The 16,505-nt window shown below is 48.4% G+C and overlaps 1 protein-coding gene across 1 annotated transcript in view; it reads left to right on the forward strand.

Annotated features, from left to right (window-relative positions):
• LOC146183163 (uncharacterized) overlaps window positions 1-16,505 on the forward strand; it is a 68,627-nt gene that overhangs the window by 40,756 nt on the left and 11,366 nt on the right. The window contains exon 5 of the mRNA XM_084609064.1: window positions 5,726-5,953. Coding sequence (XP_084465190.1) covers window positions 5,726-5,953 — 228 coding nt within the window. The remainder of the gene's footprint in view (window positions 1-5,725; window positions 5,954-16,505) is intronic.

Consider the following 16,505-nt stretch of genomic DNA (forward strand, 5'->3'; position numbering starts at 1 on the left):
GACCAAAACAACACTTTATGAACAGAAATGAGTGGAAAGTACAGTGAAAGCTTGTTAATTCGAACCTCGATAATTTGAATTTTCGGATGATTCGAACTACACTACTTCGTCCGGCCAAGCTCCATAGAGATCTGTGTACAAAAAGGCCCGCTAATTCAAATGCGAGTCGGTTCCGCAACGGATAATTCGAACTACGTGCCGCCGCGTATGGGCAGCTTGGCGCACAGCACGTGGCAAAAAAAAAAAGAGAATTCCTTAGAGAAAGAGCGGCGTAGTTAGAGACTGCCGCTTCCAAAACGGGGACAGAAACCAGATGGATGAGTGGGTAAAACCTAAATGGCTCCGTAACAGGCACGGCGGCGCCGGAGAGTAGGGGTTACTCTCTTCCGCGCAACCTCCGCAATTAAATACTCTTTATCGAGCCCTGTTAATTTCGGAAGTACGCATAAGCACTGTCGGCGCGGTCCCAGCAAACGCCCGCAAGAAGCTGACTTCGGATGGGCGCTACGGGTTATGCGTTTTTTTTTTTCTTTTTTTTTTCTTTACGAGAGTCGTCCATTCTTTCATCCGTCGGCCGGCCGTCAACGAGAGCAGGCGGTCGGCCACGTTCAATAATGTCGGCTTTTAGCATCGTCCCCTTCAAACGGCTTTTGCTGTTATCGCGCGTGATAGTAGACAGTGCCCGCCCCAATCGCCTATAGTGCCTATAGCATGATAATGCGAACATATTGAAAATAAGGCTTGCACAACCGGACAAGCGCTGGCACCCTGCCAAGTTCGCTTTCCTCCTTGCTACAGCCAACATCAAAAGAAAAACATCACTATGCTATCGCTGCGCAGCATTTGGCGCACTGCCAAGTTAACGGCTGATTTCTTTTTCTTCTTTTTTTTTTTTTTTTTCGTGACGGCGGGGAACAGAAGGACGCTTTAACGGCTGACGCCTTTTTTTTTTTCTTTCTTTTTTTCGAATTCTACGGTGACAATTGCGGGTGGGCGGGTTTATTATGCGAGTGGGTTGTTTACGCTAGTAAATACCGTAGATTTACTGTAATGCAGATAGTTCTAGTCAGTTTTTTCGAGGCCATGTCATAATTCGAACTTTTTTCCCGGTCCCGTGAAGTTCGAATTAACGAGCTTATACTGTATTTAATGAATATTTCTCAAATCGCCGCACCTAGCGGCCTCCTGTGAAAGCTCTGACAAAACCGGATACCACGTCACTTTTACCTACCTCCCTCATGCCTACCTAGCCACCCCCATCGCAAGCAATCGCAACCGCTCATTTTCCCCTTCCTCCATGGCACTGGAACTAGGAGTAGATTTCCTTGTCAATAAGTATATAGCGGGTAATATAGATGAATTCAATAGTAATAATGAGAGGGTGGCAGGCATCATAATTAGGCTTAATAAGCGGTATAAACTGAAGGTTGTACAGGCCTATGCACCTACATGTGATTATAATGACCAGACATTTGAAAGCTTCTACGAAGATGTAGAATCGGCAATGCGAAAAGTAATGACGTAGTATACTGTACTAATGGGCGACTTCAATACCTGTGGGTCCAGAGAAATCCTTCGAATCATCCTGGATTCGAAATTAGCAAGCAGAGTTCAAATTACTTGGGTTTTTGCTGTACAGTAAAACCTCTTTAATGCGAAGTCATTGGGACAGTGATAAATTAAGCGGGTTTTCGAATTAGCCGAACACTTCAAGAAATACAACTCGGACTAAAAGATTTGTTGTGATAATGCACTACCTTTATTCGGCATACTTTAACGCCGTAGCGTTAATAGACCAGTGTCGCACAAAAGTCTGTGTCGTTGGCGGCGGCCGCCGTAGTCCGGCGTTGGCCGTGAGAAAAAATCCCAAAAGCATTAATAAATAAAAAGAGTAGGAAAAATCGCCGACCCGAGGAATCGAACGTGGGCCTCCGGGGTGCGAGACGAGCACGCTAACCACTCCGCCACGCCAGCTAGATGGTGTCAAATGGACAAAGGCGCGTCTATTGATTGCGGTGTTGTCTCAGAAATGTCCCTTAGAGAAGTGTATTGTGGCGTATAATAATAATTATGAGCATGTAAATTACAGAACACGCAGTTAAGCGAGTGGCAAATTACTTTTCCGCTATACTTCCTCTTCGCTTGGTGTGCACGTAGCGCCATCATGAGTGTGGCGCACGGAATAAGATAGACAGCGCATGGCCTCCAAGATCTTTATCGCGCCGGCTCAGATCGGCAACGATGTTGTCGACGAACTACGATTGCAACTTGAGGGCCGCGCGTTTCGGCAAGGTGGCTGGCAGTGCTTCTACGTCCTGGAAGGATTAATAAATAAACATGGGTATAGAAAGTTGCTCTATGTAAGAGTTCGAAACAGAGCCTCCCTTCTTAGTGCACGCCTCATCCGCATTGTAAGCAAAGGAACGCTTATACGCAAGAACTGGAGCCGAAAGGTTCTCTCGCAGAGGCCGCTAGGGGAAGCGATGACGTCACCGCTAGGTCATGAAGCGTCTAAACATGAACTCGCTCTTGAGAGACATGTAATGAAAGCGGCGGCATCTACCAGTGCCGGGCGCACTACGGTGTCTCTTGTGCTATCGAGTTTCATTCTTAAAGGCGAAGCTTAAGCGTCCTCTAAATTTTTGAATTAAAGTAATCAGAGATGCTGGTTTTCCACATCCGGTAGTTTGCGGCTCCGAAGGTTTTGTCCAGTTAGCCAACTAGGTGAATCATTTCAGAACTTCCACCGTGGCACTTAACAAAACTGCAGATTACCTTCAGCAATCAGATAACTTTACTGAGAGCAGGAGCTCGGGGAGGCTTGTCACTGTTGTCGTCGCATATGTTCTCAACAGCAGTAACGTCACAGGTTTACCGCTCATGTTCGCACCGAACAGCATAGTAATCCTGTCCTTGGCCTGTTTTCCACCCTTGAGTGTGGTGTCCTTCGCTGTGAATGTTGTTGTTGGCAGCATCTAATAAAAAAAGTGCAGCCTCGTCAAGGTTGTAAACATAGTTTGCACCGTATTCGCTAAGCAGAGGTGCCAAAGTGTGCTTCTTCCAAACCTTAACAATGCTCTTGTTAACGTTGCTGCTCTCATTACAGAATTCTTCGTGCCCAAGTTTCAGAGCCAGGTCATTGGCCTTCTCCCGCAGTATCGTTTCATTGAAAAGGAGATGGGCCGCATTAGCTTTCTGCAGCCAGTGAAGCAGAGCTGATTCCACATCTTGATATGTGGGAGCTTGCACTCGTGACCGCTTCGAAAAATGTGTCTTGCTTTAAGCCTCTAGGGTCTTCGACTTGTTACCGTGCGATTTAGCCAGCTCGGTCTTGGAACAGGCATTCTTGCCTGCTTCTTGGATCAAACAGAACTTCTGCTGCAGTGTCAGTCTTGCACTTCGGAATTTTGTTCACTACTACGGACATAAAGCTAACACTTTTGCACACCCCAGAAAACAACTGCAAGTAGCCAAACCCTAACCGCCACACACAAAACAAAGAAATGGCTTAGGCGAGACCTGCGTTAGCACATACTTGCAGCATTGGAGGCACAAGAGAAGAGCAGTCGTGCTGCCGCTGACTCAGTGCGAATAGAGAGTGGAGGGGAGACCACGTGACAAAAACTGTATGCCTGCCGCGTTGCAGTGAAGCACGTCTTCTCCTTTGCAGGTACATGTTTCGGGGGTCCGTGGGCTGCACTGTGGACCGATTTTTGTGCTTAGATCGGGCTGGCGCAGGCCGCTGGTTTGAACTATCCGGTCAGATTTACATTGGAAAATACGGGGCCACAGATTACCTTGGAATTATCGATGTTTTGCTGTATTTGTATCGAGCATTAACAAATATTACGGAACTGATACGCGGTCCAGAATCAGAGTGATAAGCCTGTATGCCGGCGGCTGTTAAAAAACAACAAATACAGTTCTGAAGGTTTCGCGGCAGTATGATCCCGTAGGAAAGTTGCACTAGTTCCATTCCCCTACAGTATTGCCCGTGCATATATTCACACAGAAAAAGACACAAAAGCTGCTGCGAAGGTAACTGCAATTACCTTGAGTGGTCGCTTCAGCGCGATATTGCCGATATAACAGACCTGCGGACTTTAAAGTAGCTTTTCTTTGTTTTTACTTTCGAGAGTTTCAAGTGACTCATCACCGGTTCTATAGTAACATCGTTATGATCCGGGCAGTCCCGCAGCGTTATTTCTCAGTCTTAAATTTTCTTTTTGAAGGTCATTAAGAGTCTGACAAACGTACGAACTAAATATCCACGTACAACCTAGCTTTGGTCGAGCAGGATATTTAAGTATATATGTACGTACGTGGAGTTTAATGTCCCAAAGTGAAATCTGTTATGAGGGGTGTAAAATAAGCATAATAGATAACGCGCATTCGAATAAAAAAATTTTCCAAGTACATTCAAAAACATCAGCTGATCGCGCAAATTTTGCATAAAGCGATCATGGAGAACTTTAATTTGCATCGGCACTCATGCGTTTCTCCTAGAGAGCAAAGAGAAAGAAATGAGAGCATTCTCACAGGTCTTAATGTATATATTAACCTGTGAATGACCTTGGCTACGTATGTAAGATGAGACAGACTTAAACGAGCAGGCGAAAACAAGTTGGCAGCACATTATGCGAACATGTTACAATTACTAAATGATTGAGTTCTTATTAAATATGAAATTCTATGACTTAAAGTTGGCGGTAAAGTGAGCTAGAAATTTAATTCCTAGTTCACTATATATAGTTGCCGATAATATTGTTCCTTCAGTGAAAGTGCTTGAAGCAGCGAAAGGCGCGCAGTGAAAAGAGTCTGCATTTGAAAACACACTTCCAGTCATTCACATCGTCGTCCTCCTTGCATGCGCTAGGAATAGGCCCTGGAGTTGAGTAATGTTGCTTATTAGTCTTTCTTGTACATTGCGCTTTCTCGTTTTAATTTAACTTAATCACTCACTGCAGTTGCCTACTCACCGTAGCCGCACGCTGTTGAGGCCATGGATAAGGAAGCCAATGCAGCGCTCTTCGCAGGTAATTCCAGCAGTAGTCGGCTGATAACGTGCTAGAATACTCTCCAGGCATAAACTACACTATTTCTACGCAAAAGCGAAGCTTACGCTTCAGAATATTTGCACGCTCCAACTGATTTTGAAGGCAGCATCGCTTGGCGCAGTGTAGGCATGCTGCGCTTTTGCCTACACCCCATGTTGCTGCCGATTGCAGCGCCACCTTTGTTTACAAACATGACGCTTGTCTATACCATCTTGGGAGCTTCATTTCGAGGAACTTTTTGAAGTCTGCAAGTAGAGAGGAGCAAAGCCTACCCTGCTCCACCCATTTTTATGTCTGCGCCCCATGTCTGATGCATTGGGACTACTGTGCTCAAAGACGCAGGATCGAATCCTGGCTGCGGCGACCGCTTTTCGATCGAGGCACAATGCAAGGCACCCACGTGCTGTGCGATGTCAGTACACATTACAGAACCCCAAGTGGTTGAAATTTCCAGAGCCCTCCACTACAGTGTCTTGTAGCCCAATTCACTTTGGGATGTTAAACTCCATAAACCAAAGCATACTATTCTCGCATCTGTATAAATTTTGATCCACTACTGCAGCCTGTTAGGACCAGGTAAGCGTGGAAATCATGCAGTGTAGCTGTAGCCCTTCCCTTTTGCTTGAAGCCCTTCACATTTGAGGTAGTTTGGCCCGTGGTTTGTGCAGAAGCCAGCCAGCAGGCGCACGGAGGTGCCAGGCCAAAGACGAGGCAGTTCTTCAGGCTCACAACGCAGTTCCCAGAGTGCTCTGCTGCCAATGATGGCGGTGACCCTGGTGCTCAAGGCACTGGCCATGGTCTAGCATCAGGCCAACTCAAGGAGGGAGTTGCGTTAGGGCACTCTTGTGCTCCAGATTGCGCTCAGCTGCGCAAGCCTGGCAGTGACACTTCCAGCGGTGAGTATGTCCTTCATGTGAGCAGCTGTCTCCAAAGGTGGTGCACAAAGGGCAAATGCCTGACAGAAGGTTGGAGAACAATGCAGCAAACTTGCTAACTCCGTGAACTGTAAAAAAAAAAACGCTCTTGACCCTTCTGAAGTGTGAAGCACACTGTATTAATTCGCCTAAGAACACAAGCCAGTTCAGAACAAGTACCTTTTCTTTTCTCTCGACAGTCACTTGCAGAGAAGCAGAAAGAAAGCGTGCACAAAGGGAAAAGGGTCCCAGTACAGCTCCATGATAGAATTGAATACAGTACAGAACTCCACTCCTATATCTGCGTTAAGTCTGTTAGCGAGCGAGTTTGGCTTCATTCATGGCACTGTATTAGAACACTGACCGGTTCCTAAGGTATTTCATCGCCACTGCTGATTGGGATTAGTTTTAATGTGCGATAAGCACTTTCTAAGGAAAGCGTGTAATTGATGATTTCCTCAATTCCCCTTTTGTTGTCTGTCTTGAGTATATTGAACTGTTACTTATTGCAAAACGAATTTTGTTGAAAATCCTGTGTAATTGTGTAGCAATGCTTCACTCATACGCTGAACTCTCTGGAACAAGACATTCAGTATGTTGAATGGCATGCGAAGTGCTAGGTGCAACTTTGAGCCTCTACTGGCAGTGCTAGCCACGTGCAGCCACCATAAAACTGCACAACTTGAGGGAACATCGCATACGATTGGCAGTGGTTTTTAGTTTAACAGCACCCTCAACACTGGTGCCGTGTGGGAAAGCCAGCTGCCTCTACAGCACTCTCCTTGGGGTAAAGCTAATCTAACCAACCAAAGGTTACCAGTGGCCTGCCCTACTTCGGAAAGTATTGCGGAAACATGCAGGAACTCAATCTAAAGGTGGTTGCGTTCACGGTGCATTGCTGACACGTTTAATCATCTTAGTAGGTGCACGTTTGCAAGCTGCTGCCTATTTATCTGTCAGTTAAAAAATGCAACTAATACCCATGCCACAAGGGAAAATTAATGTCATTTCCACCGAATGACATTCGTTCAATTTAATGACATTTTTTCGACGCACTGCTACATGACCAAAGCTAATGTCATTTGCAAATGATGGCAATTGCGATAGATACACAAATGTTAGTGCGCCTTTGAGAGAATGATTAGCGCTGTGAACGAAAGCAGCCTTTAAAATCATATTTATGCCTTGCATGACTCGTAACTAACCTTTTGATTACGACTACCCATTACGAAGTTAGCGACTGCGCTGGTTGCGTTTGTTTACGAAAGGGTAGGGAACGTGCGCGCGTCGGTGCCTGGGTGTGGAAAGCGGTCGAATTGTTTCAACAACGTACATTTTGCACACTCCAAGTGCAACACGTAAAATAGGCAGTGGCTAGTGTATTGACCGACTACGCTTTTACAGTCGAGCCCACTTATAACGGCCCCACTTAAGACGAAGTTTCGCTTATAACGAACGAGACCGGAGCGACCGCCAAAATATACATTACTTCAATGGCACAAGATCGCACGTATAACGAACGTCCATGAGCGCTGCCGATCGGTTACAGCGAACGGACGGCGTAAATCCGGCGCCCCGATACGAGATAACGATGGGCCCCCATCCCTTTTGGTCTGTTTTCGCAATCCTCCTCACAAGCGAGCTACCCTTTGCTCGGCGACGCGCGCTGCCTACGAGTGTCGGCGCATGGTGTGGCCTGCAAGGCCACGTTGCCGCCCGTCCTCGCAACTCCGCTCCCCTCTCCTCTTCCCGCCCCTCCTCGCAACTCCGCTCCCCTCTCCTTTCGCCATTCCCTCGTCTTCGTCTGTCTCCACGGCGCCGGCCGCCGGCGTAGTCTTCGAAGTTTTGTCGTTTCGTTTCCTGGCTGTTCCATTGAGCAGGCGTGCCAGGGGTGCGGGGCGCCAGGAGGCAGGCCTCTCCATACGCTACAGGTTGTACTGTTTGCACGGGCGGACTGAATGCGCAGCGGCGCGCCGCTGCATTCAGTACGGCGGTGACGGTTCGTGGCCTCCGAGATTTGCGGAGGTAATCTCGGAGGCCATGGGCGGTTGAAAGCAACTACAGTAGGAGCCAACAGGTGGCAGCACTGACGCTCAGGGATGCCTCTCATTGGTCTCCCCGCTGCATACCATGCCCCGCTGTGTGTCCGTTCCGTTCCATTCCTTAGGCACTTCCTCGCTTGCCTCGCGTGATTGTTGCATGTGCGCACGTGCTCCGTCAGTTGCGGCGCTTTGTGGTCATTTTCGTGTGTGTGGTGTGAGCGCTTCGTCTGTCGGGCCTGAGTCGTATAATTCGGGATGGCGGACGGGAATTGCCTGCCTCCAGCGGTCACGAAACGAAAAGCGCTGGACATGGCAACGAAGCGAGCAATTGTGACGGAACTGTCTCAAGGTGCTAAAAATTGCGAGCTGGTGAAGAAGTACAACGTGTCGAAATCAACCATCTTGACAATTCTGAAGAATAAGGAAAAGATCGCCAGCTCCGACACCAACACAGCGGACAGAAAGCGCCTGCGGAAGGCCACCTATGCGGATGTAGAGGATGCGCTGCTTAAGTGGACCAATGATGCTGGGCAAAGCCAAAGACTTCGCATTCCTACTAGATTTTCCCGACTTCTGTCAGGCAATGGCTGGCTACATCGGTTCAAAGTGCGGCATGGGATTGTTTTTAAATCGATTGTCGGTGAGGCGCGTTCGGTAAGTGACCAGGACGTTGCCAATCGGCTTGCAACAAACTGAGCCATTATTGCAAGCTACGCGGAGCAGGATGTGTATAACGCAGATGAAACTGCATTATTTTATCAGATGCTTCCAGACAAGACGCACTCCATGAAAGGGGAGTCATGCGCTGGCGGTAAACACAGTAAAGTGCGCGTTACAGTTCTTCTGTGCACTAATATGAAAAGCAGCGACCGGTGCATGCCGTTTGTAATCGGAAAATCCAAGAAGCCACATTGCTTTCGGAACCATGTACCCGTGCGCTACAGGCACAATACTAAGTCCTGGATGACACGGGATTTATTCGCAGAGTGGCTGGGCGAGTTTGACCGCGACATGCAGAAGCAAAGCAGGCGCGTGCTGCTGTTGCTCGACAATTGCTCAGCGCACCACGTGCAAACGTCTCTGACGGCGGTGACTGTACTTTTCCTGCCGCCCAATACCACTTCTAAAGTGCAGCCTCTTGATTTGGGCATAATACGCTCCTTTAAGGCATCGTATAGGCGCCGCATTGTGCAGTGCTTGCTCATCGCCTTTGACCGTCCGGCCGCTAACTTGCCGCTCCGAGTTTCATTGTATTCAGCCCTTGAGATGGTGAAGGCGGCCTGGGCTGAGGTGACGACCGCTTGCGTGCGAAACTGTTTCCGCAAGGCCGGCTTCGTCGACGCAGTACCGGACGTCGGGCCTGATGCCTCCGATGATGATGATTCCGACGGCGATTTGTGGCAGCGCGTCGTCGACTCAGACATGGGAGGCCCTGGCATTGGTTGGCAGGATTTTATTTCTGCGGTTGAAGACGCGGATATTGCGGAACCGTGCACGAACGAAGGCATAGTTTCTGAAGTGCGGGCCGAGAGCGACGCGGAAGAATCGGATGAAGATGAAACGTCTGAGCCAGCACCCGTAAGCACATCTGTAGCAATGGGCTATATAGAGGGCCTCAGACAACTTGTCTATGCCAAGGGACTCGGCGAAGAGCACGCTAGTGCTTTAAATAAACTGGAGACCGCCCTCATCGCATCTGCACTGCAGAAACAGACGAGCATCACAGACTTTTTTGCTAAGAAATAAATTTCGTGTTTTGACCGCCAACTTATTTTTTCTCTTTTTTAGTTTGTGGTCCAGTTACTACGAACTTCGGGATATAACGAACGGACGCCGCGTTACGCTCAGGTTCGTTATAAGCGGGCTCGACTGTATTGAATATTCGAGTATCGCCTGACGGCGTAGCACACCACAACCCCGTTGAGTCTCGTCATGCAAGATCGTTTGCTCTGCATAAATGCCCGTCGAAAAATGTCGGACCCCAGCCTCATCAAGAAAGCAGACAACAAAATGGCATCACTTGCTGCGCCGGATCCCATGACCTTACCGAAACTGTGCTGCCTGCGAGAGTGATGGATGACGGCGCTCTGGCCGTGCGCTACGCCCTGGTCGTCGCTAGGCCGAAACGGTTTCGTATTGAAGCCACAGCAGACGGCGCGTTGGGAATAGTCAGTTGCCTATTCGTGGAGCTGCTTACTGTAATTTCAATGGTGTCATAAATTTTCTGACAGTAAACGGAAGGTGTAATTTCGGCGACGCATTAGCATTGGAGCTATGTACTACGTACAGCACAAGATCGGATGAGCTGCCTCACACCGGCGCTGCGGCTGCTACGGGGCTGCGAGTAGAAATCGCTCTGGTTACTTATCACCGATCCTCAGTAAAGGTTATTTTTGAGGTTCCTTTATCCAACCGCGTATTATTTAAGGTCAGCAGATTTTGACATGTTTTCTGACGGTGACGAAAGAAAACCACTGTGCCTGCGCCCATGGACTGCGGCAGCCGCGGCCATTGCCGCTCGCGCTGAGTACGGTAACTGGTTGGCTGGTAGCGAGGGTTGAATTTTTTTTTTTTCGCGATGCTATTTGGCATGTTTCACATAATTTATTGACTAGCTACAAAGTTGTAGATGCACAGTAGTACTATAATGCCTGCGGCACTTTTGCAGTTTATTTTGGCTATATATTCTCGCCGAGTGTTGAGATAACACATGCCCTCGTTAGTCTCATTCGAATGAGTTCCTCAAACTCATTCGGTGCCTAATGTCGTTTTCATCGAATGTCATTACATTTCCCCGTGTGGCAGCAAACAAATGTCATTTTGAACAAATGTCATTCGATCGAAATGACATTAAATTTGCCGTGTGGCAGGGGTATAAGACACGCATTGAGACGAAGGCCAGTCAGAGCCTACTTTTCATTGGCACCAGTGCAAACATTGTAGCTGGCCGGCAGATGAGGACAGCCTTAAGTCGTGCACATTCTGCATACAGTTGTACCGGGATATATCAAACTAAGGGGATCGTAAAGCATGTCAATATGTCTACGAGTTTACATATAAAATGTGCCAAGAGATGAGCTTTTTTGTAGACCAAAAGCGTGAATATGTTGTGCCCCCGTTAGCGCTGGCAGCGCGCATTTGCTGCAAAGGCCCACCCGCAGGCCGCCACCTGTGCCAGGCCATCGAAAAGGGGGTGTACTGGACAGATTCTCACTTCCCCTCTGCGGTCTGCTCAAGCGTCTTGCAGTGTGGCCTAAGTGCCATTGCATTTGGGGACTCGTAATAACACACCTGCAAACTATCCCGGAAGAGACTCTATTCGTTGTCGAACTTTTCTGTTGTACGACCGCTGTCCTGTATCTCCTGATAAGTTGCCTAAGCCAGTGCAAGAATGGTTTCTAAAAAACTGGCACCGTGGAATTTGCAGCTGGATTTGTTGCCTTCATCACCACTGGCAGCCTTGCTATTATCATCGGCTAAGAAGTCGACCAAGGCCAAATCAAGCCAAATGTGGTTGCATTTCAATGTCGCATTTCATATTTGCTATTGCGGCCGTTTCTGTGTATGTTTAGAGTTGTCCGGGAGTCTCCCGAATTTTGATTACATCTCCCGATTGTACGGACGCAACCTCAAATTTCCCAAAAAGTGGGTGCCACAGCCCAGCTTTTTTTTTTTTTTTTTTTTTTTTTTTTTTTTTTTTTTTCCGCGTTATAGCTAAGCTATAATCCTATAACGGCCTATTATATAGCCATGCCGGAAAGCAGTGCGCGGACAGTTAGTCGCCAGCATGCACCTTGAATCGAGGTAGCGGCCGCCGGCACCACCATGAATGTGAGCAACCGACGGGCGCTGCCATATTGGATTTTCCGGATTGGCTTGTCTCAGGCTGACTTGCGCATTTAGCAATCCAGTCGTTATATGATCGTGGGTAGTGGTCACTCTAGCCAACGCTAGCCGTGCTAGGCTTCAGTTGGCTTTCTAAGGTCGTCGGGTGAAGTGAGTGGAGTGCGGAACGCCGAGCTACTCTTTGTGTTCTAGCCAACGCTAGCCGTGCTAGGCTTCAGTTGGCTTTCTAAGGTCGTCGGGTGAAGTGAGTGGAGTGCGGAACGCCGAGCTACTCTTTGTGTTTCCCGGGGTTGGAACAATCGATGGCGTTTTCGAAAACCAAGAAGAAATACTTGCAAGTATTTCGCAAATCGTACACGACTGAGTTTCCATGCTTTGACAGTTCATGAAAAGGTGACAAGTATGAAGTCTGTACCACGTACGCCTGTGATGTGAGCGTTGCGCACGGCGGCAATAGACCCCTTTCATAAATGTTAAGTCAGCTTCACCTCTATGCTGCATTCCCCTCTAATGGCGGAACAGCAATGTATTGAAACATTATATTATGGCCATAATTCATATCATTTATGCATCAGAACATATTTGCATAATTGCTCTATTACCACTACATGCATCTGTGTAGAAGCAACATGCGATTTCAGGTCTGTATCGCCATTTTTCTGGCGGCCAGTGACGCCATGTTTGGGGAAAGAAGCAGCGTGGGAAAGCCTACTTAACGATTTTTGCAAGGGGTCCATAACGACATCATGGTACACATCGCTTCACAAAAGCATAAGAACTATGTTCGTGCTGCAGAAGGGCAGGGAACCATTCCAAAACAACAGCGAAGACAGTGTGATCCGTGCAGAGTGCCTCTTCACAGGATTTCTTGTCGAACACAACCTGCCGCTAAGCGTGAGTGATCACGCGGAACCTTTGTTTCGGAAAATGTTCCCTGAATGTGACGACGCGAAGCACTACGGATGCGGACGTACCAAAGCAACTGCCATCGTCGGGGAAATGGCTGCGGATGCCGAAAGCTCAATGCTGGAGCCTGAAACGCCGTGCTTCATATGCCTGTGGCAATGCCCTTCAAGGCAAAAAAATACTCAAAATCTACCATAAAACGATCTAGCTATATTAATAATACTAGCAGCATACTAGAATAACCTAATAAATTGGGTAATGTTCCACTAGGGAGGGCTGGGAGGCCCAGCTTGTCCTGGTCCAGAGAGCTCGAGCAGCGGCGGCGGCCAATGGCATCCTGGAATAGGGTCTGCCACTCAGCTCCACAACCAAACGCACTTCCCTTCCCAAATCATATCATCGTAAATAAATGTTTTCCCCTCCTCCTCCTCCTCTGCACGCTTCCCATCTCTTAGTGTTACACCTACCATTTTCTATTCTATAGCCCTCCGCATTATCCTCAACTTAAGTAGAACCTTTTTTGTTAGCCTCCATGTTTCAGCCCCATAGGTCAGTACTGGTAGGATGCAACTGTTATACAGTCAAATCCGGATATATCGAACTCGAATGGGATTACGAAATAGTTAGATATATCGATAATTCGATATACAGAAATCTGCTTGGGACAGCACTTACGATGCGAAAAAACGATACTGCATTTGTCGCGTAATCAACTCACTCTCATAATGAACCCACCCTTCACTTTTGCACTCGAGAATTTGGAAAAAAAAAAGCAAGGCCAGCTCGCTTACATGCTAGCGATTAAGCAATCTCAGCGACGAGCGGCAGCAACAGAGCAAAAAATTTCCAACTTGTTGGAACTGCGTCCCTCTGCCGTTCCAGCCACTGCGGCAGCTCGAAATAAGGTTTCTGTGTCACCGCGGCAGAAATCGCCAGCGTTTTCGCTTGCATGTAGCACTCTGTTTCCGTCCTTTCCTCCACAGTTCTTGGCAGCGTGCCAAGATGCTGCGCAGTGATAGCGTCCTGGCGTGTTTTATCTTTTTATAGCTCCTGCGGTGGCGGGGAGCGAACTTGGCAGACTGCCCGTGATGGCTTGATTGCACAAGCCTGGTTCAATTTATCACGCCGCGCTTGGGGCGGGCGTAGTCCACTGCAACAAAATATTGGAAAGCGTGATACAGTAGCTGCAAATGCTGTTTGAAGCGAAAAATGTTAAAAGCCGGTGTCATGATCGCAGCTGACCGCGCGCTTTCATTAATTCATACATGCAAGAATAAACGACTCCCACAAAAAAAAAAAAGAAAAAAAGCCGCTTCGTAACGCCATATCTTACGTTACGCCGCGTGTACAGCACAACGATAAAAATAGACGACTCTCGGGAAAAAAAAAAGATCTGCCGCTTCTTAACTTCCGCAGGCGCCATAGCCACGTCAGCCGCTGCGCGCAGAGGGTTCGCAACACACGCTGGGGAAGGCGTCCAACGTTCTGTCTGAAAACGGGCTGAGCTGGCTTGGCGCATGCGTAGAGCATGCTACTTCGAACGAAGGCCGGGAAAGAGGAAGTAGAGAGATAGCTCGGCAAAAGAATGGGCACACCCTTGCGCTTCGCTTCGTCGCGGTTTTCCCCACTCGTTCCCACCGGTTCTCTCTGGTTCATTCACGCACAAGGCTTGCAAACGTCATGTGCTGGCGCGCGGGAAACGATAATCGCAAATGCGCGCGCCTTTAGGGAATGGGCGCGGCGCTTCCCTAGCCGAACTGTCCCCTCTCATTACTTCCGCGCACGGCTTGAAAACGTCACGCGGCAAACGGCCGAGGGTGATGGGATCGTCTTTGGGAAAGGCACACTTTCCTGTGCGTGGTGCGGAGTTCGATATATCGAACGACCAGTGCAATTGAGTTCGATATATGACACGGCTTTCCTATACTTTTACATGGGATGTTCAAGGGGTGAGTTCGATGTAACCGAAATTCGATATATCCGGGTTCAACTGTACACTTTCCTCTTGAGCGATGTGCAAGTACCTTCCAAATACGCTCTATCCCAGCCTTATTCTCCTAGTTATTTCTCTTTAGTGGTCTGGCTCTGCAGTTACTACCTGTCCTAAGTAGACATATTCGCCTACCGCTTCCAGTGCTTCGCTGCCTATTTTAAACTCCTGTTCCTTTCCCAGGATTTTCCCCGCAGGGGGCATCTGCTAAAGCAGATGTTTGCGTGTACTGTGCGACACCACGGACCCCGAGCACCCACGCTTAGCCGTGCGTGGCATCGCCGTGTCTGGGGAAAAGGGGATCCTGGTGGTTGAGCCGATGCCGAGTGTTTGGACCTTTAAGGCCCCTCGGCGGAGGCAACACACCACTTTGGCCCACGCTTCCCACAGACGGCACCTCCGGCCTGACCCGACCGTGGGAAATCGGCAGTCGCCTTTTCCTGTCCTCCCCTCCATCTTTTGCTTTCCTGTCCTCTTGCTTACAACTTTCCTGTCTCCTCCTCTTTTCTTGGATTTTTCATTTTCCAGGCGGCAAGGGTTAACCTTGTGTGGCTAACCACCCTGTGTTATGCCATATTTGGTTATAGTCAGGGTGTAAGGCTGGCGTGGGCTGGACTTTCTCGGAAGCTCCCGTCCCGTCCCCTTGTTGGGCTCGGTGGTGGGCGGCCGCCACCCTGGCCGAACGTCAATATTATTTTATGGCTTCTTTACTCTCACATGATCGATCCCGAAAAAGGGGTCGCACCGACGAAACCTCTAAATTCTTTCTAAAAAACCCAAACAGGTTCCCACGATTTCATGTAGTACACAGTGACAAAGAAAACATAACTTTCCGGGAAGCACGAAATCGTGTTCTGTCAAAAAAACCGGCCTATTCTGTTGTGGCACAACAGGGCACTGAGCCACAACAGACTCTGGCACCTGCCCAGGTTTCACACAGTGAACCGGGAGCAGGGCCATCCGTGCCCTTGGTGGCTGCGGCCAGCGCTGCACCACCACCAGAAAAACAGGCTGCGCAGACCCCCAGGTCAGCCGGCCTCAAGGCCTCCCACCATGCGGTGAGGGGAAATACAAACGCACCTGTGCGGTCCGCACGGGCGTCCAGCGTGTCAGAAGACGCGATGGACACAAGCCAAGGCAGTCCTGTGCCGTCGACGTCAGACGGACGGCACAGCTCCTTGGATAGACAAAAACGAGAAAAGCCCCGAATCAGAGGGCCTGAAAACAAAACTTAACTTGCTCTACTCATTTAATACAAAATGGCTTTCTTACAATGGAACTGCAGAGGACTTTTAACTAATATAAATGACATAAAACACTTATTGGACACTCGCTCACCACTAGCCTTGTGTTTGCAAGAGACAAATTTAGGTCCCAAACATAAGAACATACTCAAAAACTATACAGTCTTCCGTCGCGACCGAGAGCAAGCTCTCAGGCTCTCAGGTGGCGTTGCCATAGTAGTAAAAAATGGAATAGCAGTTCGAGAATACAAACTAAAAACTAAGTTTGAAGCTATAGCGGTAACCTTACAGGCTTTTAAAACTATAACTGTGTGCTGCATATACTTAGAGCCGCACCTTAAATTTAGTAGTTATGAATTAGAAGACCTTTTAAAGCAGCTTCCAGAGCCATTTTTAATAGTAGGAGATTTTAATGCACATTCCATCCTTTGGGGCAGTAGAAAAACAGATACGAGAGGCGAAATCATCGAGGATTGTATACTATGTAATAATATCTGTCTTCTTAA

The sequence above is a fragment of the Amblyomma maculatum genome, chromosome 7, assembly GCF_055883805.1.
Source record: "Amblyomma maculatum isolate TAMU_Amacu chromosome 7, ASM5588380v1, whole genome shotgun sequence".
Taxonomy (NCBI): domain Eukaryota; kingdom Metazoa; phylum Arthropoda; class Arachnida; order Ixodida; family Ixodidae; genus Amblyomma; species Amblyomma maculatum.